The sequence below is a fragment of the Mandrillus leucophaeus genome, unplaced genomic scaffold, assembly GCF_000951045.1.
Source record: "Mandrillus leucophaeus isolate KB7577 unplaced genomic scaffold, Mleu.le_1.0 Scaffold595, whole genome shotgun sequence".
Lineage (NCBI taxonomy): Eukaryota > Metazoa > Chordata > Mammalia > Primates > Cercopithecidae > Mandrillus > Mandrillus leucophaeus.
This window is the reverse complement of record NW_012106419.1, coordinates 927110-935278: the sequence shown is the minus strand read 5'-3', so window position 1 is coordinate 935278 and position 8169 is coordinate 927110. Positions and strand designations below refer to the sequence as shown.

Below are 8169 nucleotides of genomic sequence, written 5' to 3'. Positions count from 1 at the left end.
ATGGTGGAATATTTCCTTCTGTGTTTTATAATTTGGGAAATCCAGTTTGACCTGGGCTAAAGGTGTGTCCTTCCAGAGAAGTTTTGTTCCCTTTTAGGGGCCCCAAGACATTATTCTAGGATCACTTTCTATGTTAATTTTTTAGATGTAGGTTCCAGGACTACTCAGGTGTAAATATGAACCCCAAATCTGTATGAGGCCAAATCCATAGTCACAGCCTTTCAGGGGTTACTTTTTTCCTTTCCAGCCCTGGCTAAGACAGGGCTTCTTTATCATTTCCCAGGGTTTGTGAGTAGGTTTTTTCTGGATCACCATTTTTCTGAATGTATGGTCATATTCTTATGGGGCTACTCAGTTTCGACCCCTACTCACACTGTCCCAAGGTTGAGTGCCTTGTCTCTACATGCTCATTAAAATCCAAGCCTCCAGATTATGCAAATCAACACCTCCCCACCCTACCCACGGCAGCTATAGAGCCATTTCACAAGTTTACTGCTATGGTTTTTAAGCTTCTTTTTGTTTTTGGCACTTCGGGTTTCCGTTACAGTAGCCCCCTCTTATCTATGGGGAATACGTTCCAACAAGGCTCCTAGTGAGTGCCTGAAACCATGGATATTACTGAACCCTATATATACTATGCCTTTTCGTAAATCTACATACCTCTGATAAAGTTTGATTTATAAATTGGGCACAATAAGAGATGAACAACTTCTCTTTGTTATATATTTGGCTTCTCTTTGGCACATCTGTATTGCCAGCATCATTACTCTTCTGCTTTGGAGAATAACAATTAAGTACAATAAGGGTTACTTGAACACAAACACTGTGATACCACAACAGTCTATTTGATAACAGAGATCGCTAGTAAATGACTAATGGGTAGGTTGCATATAGAGCACGATACGCTGAACAAAGGGACAATTCATGTCCCCAAGCAGAATGGAGCAAGACAGTGTGAGATTTCATCGTAATACTCAAAACGGTGTGCCATTTAAAACTAATAAATTGTTTATTTCTGGAATTTTCTATTTAATATTTTCACCTCATGGGTGACCATGGGTAACTGAAACCATGGAAAGCAGAATTGTGGATAGGAACTACTGTACTTTATCATGCACTTAGCTACGTAATTCAAAGACTGTTTGCTGTATCTTAAATTGTTTATTAATAGGAGACTTTTCAGATTTTCTTGTCCATAATATTGCTGGAAACAGAAGTTTCATTTGCCTTTTATCTTTATTTGTGTGATGGGCTAAAAAGTTAGTTAAATCTATCAATCTTCTCCTTTATGGAATTTGTCTTCAGACACATGCTTAGAAAGGCTTTTCCCAAGCTGATTATTTACTCATGCTTATTTTTATGGTATTATTTCTTAACACTTAATATTTAAACTACCTAGAATATATTAAATGCAATAAAATCAAAACCTTACATACTAGCAATAAAGCTATTCAAACAGAACAAAATATAGCTATAACCCAACTACACTGCCTGTTATCTATAATTTAATGACAAGTTTAATACAACTGCAGTTTAGCCACAACTTGCTGACCCAGTGAAGCCACCAGTGCTGTTCATCACACCTAACTTGCTGCTCAGTCCAACCCAATGGTCACAACCTGATAAAACCACACTCAACTGAAACCCTGCATAACTACCATCTGAAGACCACCCAACATTCCCAACAGTGCCATGAGACTTCTACCCACTGAGATGTAGCTTTCCCTTCTGTTTGCACATAGAAGGAAAGAAAAGTAAAATTACAGCAAGTGGACTCAAATTGGTGAAAAAAATCTCAATAGGCCCTGCAGAGAACTATCTAGAGTCCTGGGTTTGGAAAGTAAGAAGAAAAGAAAATCCTCATACCCCACAGTGTGAGAGACCTACCTGCCTGTGGGGGTCACTTGAACAGCTGGGCCTGGGACAGGCTGGGTCTGCAGTAAGAGCAAGCTTAGATCAAATGGGGCCATAAGTCCCCCTACCATCCTCACACCAACCTCAGTGGTGATCTCAGAAGCTCCTTTTTGAGGCCAGTGGGCTCATGGCAACTCTGCCCTGGGATCCTCTAAAGATGAGCTGACTCTGTTTACCTGGACTGATCCAATATGGACCTGTCCTGGGAGTTGAGAGATGCCCAACTCTGCCCCTGCCATGTCATCCCTCTGGTCTCTGGGCCTCGGTTTCCCTATCCGTATAATAAAGAGGCAGGACTTGATTTAGTATCAAGAAAAAAAAAATCGGAATTAGAACCCAGACATTCTGACTTCCAGGAGCAATCTAACAACAACAACAATAGCACAGCTATCATTTGTTTTGAGTGCTTACTGCTTATCAATCTATGAGCCAAGCAGATTATAGATATTATCTTATTCAATCCTCATTACCTTCCTATGAGGTTGATATTGTCATACTAATTTCCCATTTATTGAATTCAACAAATATTTATTGGGCCAATTACTGAGTAAATTGCTTGAGATCAGCTAGTTAGTAAGAGCTGAGTCAGAATTCAAATCTGGCTCTGCCTGATTTACTTACTACACCCAGCTATCCATCCACCCATCCATCCATCCATCCATCCATCCATCCATCCATCCATCCATCCACCCACCCATCCCTCCATCTTTCCCTCCTTCTATCCAACCATTCATCCACAATTTCCCCCATCCAACAACACTGATGCAAGCTCGGTCCATAAGAGAACTACCTCCTGCACACACTCTCCTCCATCTACAAATTACAAAATCTCAAGTCTCCACACATTTCAGGTTTACCCCCAGCTCGCTTTTGTTTTCTGGACTGTGAACATCTGCATAAACTTTTCACTCCACCCTCCCACTCCAAATCTACATTTCTCAGCTCCTTAGAAGCCAACCTTGAGATTCCCTCCCTCCTCCAAGATGTCTTCTATGATGATTCCCACCCTCAAAAGATCCTTCTGTGTGCAGGATCCTTTCTCCCTTACCCATGAAGGCTGTGCCAGCTGCCTGAGGTTCCCTCCTGCCAGGATGCCCATTTTATAGCCAGCTGCAGGTGGCTCTTACCAGGTTTCCGACCTGCAGCATCTCCTCGAATTCACTTGTCATGTTGTAGTGCTCCAGCGCCATGAAGAGTGTGTTGAGCACGATGCACATAGTGATGGTGAGGTCAGCAAACGGGTCCATGACCACCAACTTCACTCCCTGCTTGATGGACATCCACAGTGGGCAGCACTCCCAGATCAGGTAGCGCTGGGCGAGGCGGTTCCAGCATGGTGGACACTTGCGGCGAGACTCCTCTAACTCTGAGGGGACAGCCAGTGAGTTAGTTTGATTCTGTTGACTGAGCCATATGGATCTGGAATACCTTCCAGAAAAGATTTATGACTTGCTTTGGGAGATGACAGGGCTGCTACATGACAGTGGGACAGTGGGGGCAGCGAAGGCCGAGGGAATGGGTGGCTTGTGTCTTGGCTCCTTAGTCTGGAAATATGAGAGAAGAGGGCCATAGGGACAGGAAACAAAGATGGAGGCGGGGAAAATGGGGACAGGAGAGATTAGTAGGACAAACGTACAACTGCTTAAGACAACAGTCCCACATAGACCTGGGGACACTCAGGGGAGGACAGGCTGAAAATGATGAAACAGTAATGGGGACAGGCAAGTTCGGGCACAAGGACACCTGGGACAGAATGGGTAGGGACAGATGTGGACATCTGGGATGTGTCAGGACAAATGGGAGAGGGGATGCCGAGGACCGGCTGGAAAAGATGAGAATACATCTGAGATAGGAGGGAACAAGATCAGGATGGGGGGTGCCAAATTCAGACTGGAAGGGATGTGGAGTTGCCCAGGGCAAGAATGGCTGGGAAAGATGTGGGATGCCTGGAATAGCCTAAAGTAGATATGGGAATAGCTAGAACAGATACGGGTGTGCTCAGGACAGGATGGTCCTAGACAGACATGGTTATGGTTGGGAGACGATGGAATGAGACTGATAAGCATCTGGGACAGGCCAGATGTGGGAGTGTTTGGGAGAAACACAGACATGGTGATGCCCAGGAGAGAACAAGCGACACAGATGAGAAGAGACAGAAGGACAGGCAAGGCTCCACAGAACAGAGAAGGCTGGGACAGTGTGGGGATGTCCAAAGCAGGCCAAGACAAATGGGGGATGCCTGGATCAGGCTGGGATGAAGGTAAGGGTGCCTGCAGCAGAGGTGGGGAGTATTTAAATGACCTGGGGGTGCTGACCTTCCAGTGCGCTGGTGAGGACACTGACTGCGCTGAGAGCCCGCTGCCGTGCTCCTGGCTCCTCGAAGCCATCTATACATGGAACCTGGGGGGTCAGCATCTGGGGCCCGCCTGGCTCCTCCGATGGTGTGGTCTGAGTGCAATCAGGAGATTTGCGTCAGCCTGGGGAAAGGGGTCCTGCCTCTAGCTCTAGTCCTGCTGGAGCTGGGGTGGCCAGTCCAGACTCAGGCTGGGGATGCCATCAAGATGAAGGTCTTGATGGGACACTGGATGCTGGGCTTCTCTGTTCCCAACTCCCTCCCAGTTAAGAACTCCCTCCACCCCTCCTGCCAATCACTGTCTCCTTCATTCTCGTTTCTTCTTCACTGCCTCTCATCAGCAGTGATTCCTGAGTGTGGTCAGGAAGCTACATATATCACAGGTCCTCCCTGAGCCTGATGCTGTCATACACATTAGTACATGCAGAAATGATCTGGGAGTCTTAATTGACCACAAGCTTCCTAGCGTCAAGAGCATAAAGAAGCTGAAAAAAAAATCTAACATGCTCTAAGATAATGCTAATAGAAGGATAAAGTACAATGCTTCCACGTGGCTGGTGGGAGGCTGTGTCTTTTGTGGGGGCAGTTAGGCTGGATTTACCAAGAAAATTTTAAATTGGCCCTCCAAGTCCTCATCTGGTAATCTAACTTCATAAATAATTACATATGTGCATCAAAAATACACATAAATGATGTTCATTGCAGCACTGTTCCTAATACCATAAGAACAAAACAACCAATCAATAGCAACCATATTCAAATCAATTATAGACACAATCCAACTCTGGGCTCTGATAGACAACAAAGTGAATGAGGCAGTTCTTTGTATGCTCCCATGGGGACATCTCCAAGGCAAACAGTTTGATGAAAAAACAAGAAAAAGATCTGGAAAATGCATACCAAATGATTAAAGTGGACATATCTGGGGAATGGGATTGTGGGGGAGGGGAAAGAGAGGGAGAAGTTCCCTTTTCACTTCCGCACTGTGTACTTCTGCACTGTGGGGTTTGTTTTCACCATGCATGCACCATTTTTATCAGTATAAAACCCAGGCCTGGAAACAGCCCTGATGAAGGGAGGTGGCAGGCAGGCATTCTCTAGGCTTGCCTGGAGCCTCCCACAGAACCAAGGAGGGCCAATAAAGCCTTCACTTCAGCAGGGCCCTGCATGACCACAGCCCAGCATGACCACAGCCCAGGCGCTGAGCTGTTCAGCATGCAATAGCAAGACTCTGTAATCTTCGCAGGGCAGAGGGAAGATGGGCCTAGACTACCCAGGGTAGAAGAAGCAGGGCATAGGGTGGGTACCAGATAGATCTGGGCTCAAGTTAAGGACATCCCGGCCATTGGTAGGACTGCTCTGAAATGTTGCCTAGGGAGGTAGTGAACTCCAAGTCATGGAAGTATTCAAGTGGAGGCACCTGAGAGGGCTGAGGTGGCTGGTGCAATGGTACTACCCTGGGTCCAACGCAACCATGAATTTGGCCAGCTTAACTCACAAGCAAGTTTTAAATTTTCCCAACTTCTCCCCTCCTTCTTTGCCATCTATGATAGTTTGGTTATCACTTGGCACATATGCACTCTCTTTCCCCTCCCACTGAGGGTGAATTAAACTTCCCTGCCCTGGGCATGAATGGCTTTCTTTGGACAACAGAATGTTAGTGGACACGCTGTGAACAGAAACCTCAACTGGGCTAGTGCTGTTTATCTTGCTCTTGTGCTCCAGGAATTCTCCATGAAAAGAGCTTCCCCAGGTAGCTGTCACCCTTCCAGCCTGGGCCTCAGAACAAAGACGTGGAGCAGCCCTGAGCCTAACCCACAGCATGGAGCCCAGCCCAGCCAGCGTGCAGTCTGGAGCAGGGCTTCCCAGCTAAGCCTAACCTACATGGGCCACGCTGTAGTCAACCTGCAGATGAGTGAGCATGAGAATAAAGGCTTGTTGCTAGATATTGACTTCTGGGGTAGTTTGCTACACAGCGTTATTATGACAGTAGCCGACTAATACACTATCCTAGTCCAGGTGGTCATCATCCCTTTCCCAAAACCACTACAACAGCCTCCTAACTGGCTTCTTTTCTTCTTCTCGTCCCTCTATTCTCTGCATAGTAGAAAGGGATTCCTTTAAAAAGTGAATCAGATAATGTCACTCCTCTGTTCAACAACTCCTCCCATCCTACTCCTCCCCATCTTACTCACACAGTATATCCAAACTTTTCTATGGTCTAGAAGGTTCTGCACAGTCCAAATCCTAACTCATGAAACTCATTTTAATGTTTCACCACACCTGGCCCTGTTAGTCACTCTCATCCCTTGGATGTGTCCTCCTCAGGGGCTTTGCACTTGCTATTCCCTCTACCTGAATGCTATTCCTCTGCATCTTTAGGGCTGGCTCCCTAAAATCATTTGCCTGTCAATTTTAATGTTACCTCCTTGGGAAGGCCTTTCCCAAGTATTCTAATAGTCCTCATCCTCATCTCTCCCCTTAGCAACTTGCTATCACATGACTTATTGCTACCTGAAAATATTGATTAGTTTACTGTCTTCCTAACTATGGTATAAACTCCAAGAGGACAGTGATCTTGCCTTCTTTGTTTGCTGATATAACCCTGGAGTCTCAACACTGCCTGGCACTCCACATGGCAGGCTGGCACTAGATAAATATTAGATGGATGGATAAATTCTTGGGAATCAATCAGAAGGCTTGGGTTAGAGTTCCAGCTCTGTTCCTAACTTGCTAGGTGGCCACAGGAAATGAGGATGAAGATTTAACATGCAGGGGGAGAAAAGGAATGGATATTCAGTGTGCGTCTCCCACCTACATCTAGACTTTTGGAACCAGGCAGTCTCATACGAGCAGAGGGCAAAGTAAGTCTTCAGTCCCTACCTCCCAATCTGGATAAACTGAACATGAGCTGTCTGCTGGGCTGGCCCTTCCTCCCCATCCTTGTTGATTAGGCATCCACAGTGTGCCCAACACTGTGCTCTGTTTTCAGACTAGAACTGGGCAGGAATGTGTCACTGGGGACCCAGTGAAAGCACAGAAGGCATTCCCAGGGCCTGCAGCCTGCTAATCTCTTTGACTCTTCAAATGTCTCCATCTTGGTTCGCTAATTCCTTTAACTTTGCAAATGACCCTGTCTTGGCCTGCTAATCCCTTTAAGGTTACAAATGGGCCCCACAGAAGTGAGAATGGGTGAAGTCAGAATTCCTGGTAATGAAGTGCTTGAACTTGGATTCCTCCCGACATGTGCAGTACAATGAGATGATTTTCTCCTTAACGAGATTAGGAAATTCTATTAGCGCTCGCAGCTGCTGACCTGATTCCATGAGGCTGAAGCTCCAGGGCTGAACCTGCCTGGTTTAGTGTTCCTGGAAGCTAGACACCCCACCCTTCAGATGGGCCAGGGCCTCCCCAGCTTTACCTAAAGCTGTGGTCTGCCCCCAGGGGTGCCCAGTTTCCTCCCTTCACACTGTGCTCCAGAGGAGTGTGGGACCCTGGGCATTCTGCAATGTGCCCCAGGAACCTCACTCCTTCCTGCTCACTAATACTGATAACAGATAATACTGATGACTCCAACACCAGGCAAGTCCGGGTCTCAACACTGGACCTAGTTGCACTCTTTCAGTCCTCACCACAACTTGCTGGCGTATAATTTTCACTTTACAGATGAGGAAATTGAGGCACAAAGAGATTAATTAACCTGTACCATGTTCCACAGATTGAGCAAGAGTCTGAGTGGCATGAAATAAGCCATGCGGCTGGGAGCCCTGCATCTTCAGGCCACCCTCCACCTTCCTGGTCAAGCCTCCCATCCGTTCTACCTTCCTCTCCAAGTGTACCCTGCAGGCCTTGGGGGCTGAGCCAGATGTTCAGCTTTTTCCTGGGTGGGCTGCTCTGGTCAT

General features: G+C 46.5%; 1 protein-coding gene across 6 annotated transcripts in view; it reads right to left on the bottom strand.

Annotated features, from left to right (window-relative positions):
• Window positions 1-8169, bottom strand: part of SCN5A (sodium channel, voltage gated, type V alpha subunit) — a 91826-nt gene that overhangs the window by 51376 nt on the left and 32281 nt on the right. For all 6 annotated transcript variants that reach the window (XM_011999484.1, XM_011999486.1, XM_011999487.1 and 3 more), the window contains exons 12-13: window positions 4230-4362; window positions 3042-3280 (exon numbers count right to left, since the gene is read on the bottom strand). In XM_011999484.1, the coding sequence (XP_011854874.1) occupies window positions 3042-3280; window positions 4230-4362 (372 nt within the window). The remainder of the gene's footprint in view (window positions 1-3041; window positions 3281-4229; window positions 4363-8169) is intronic.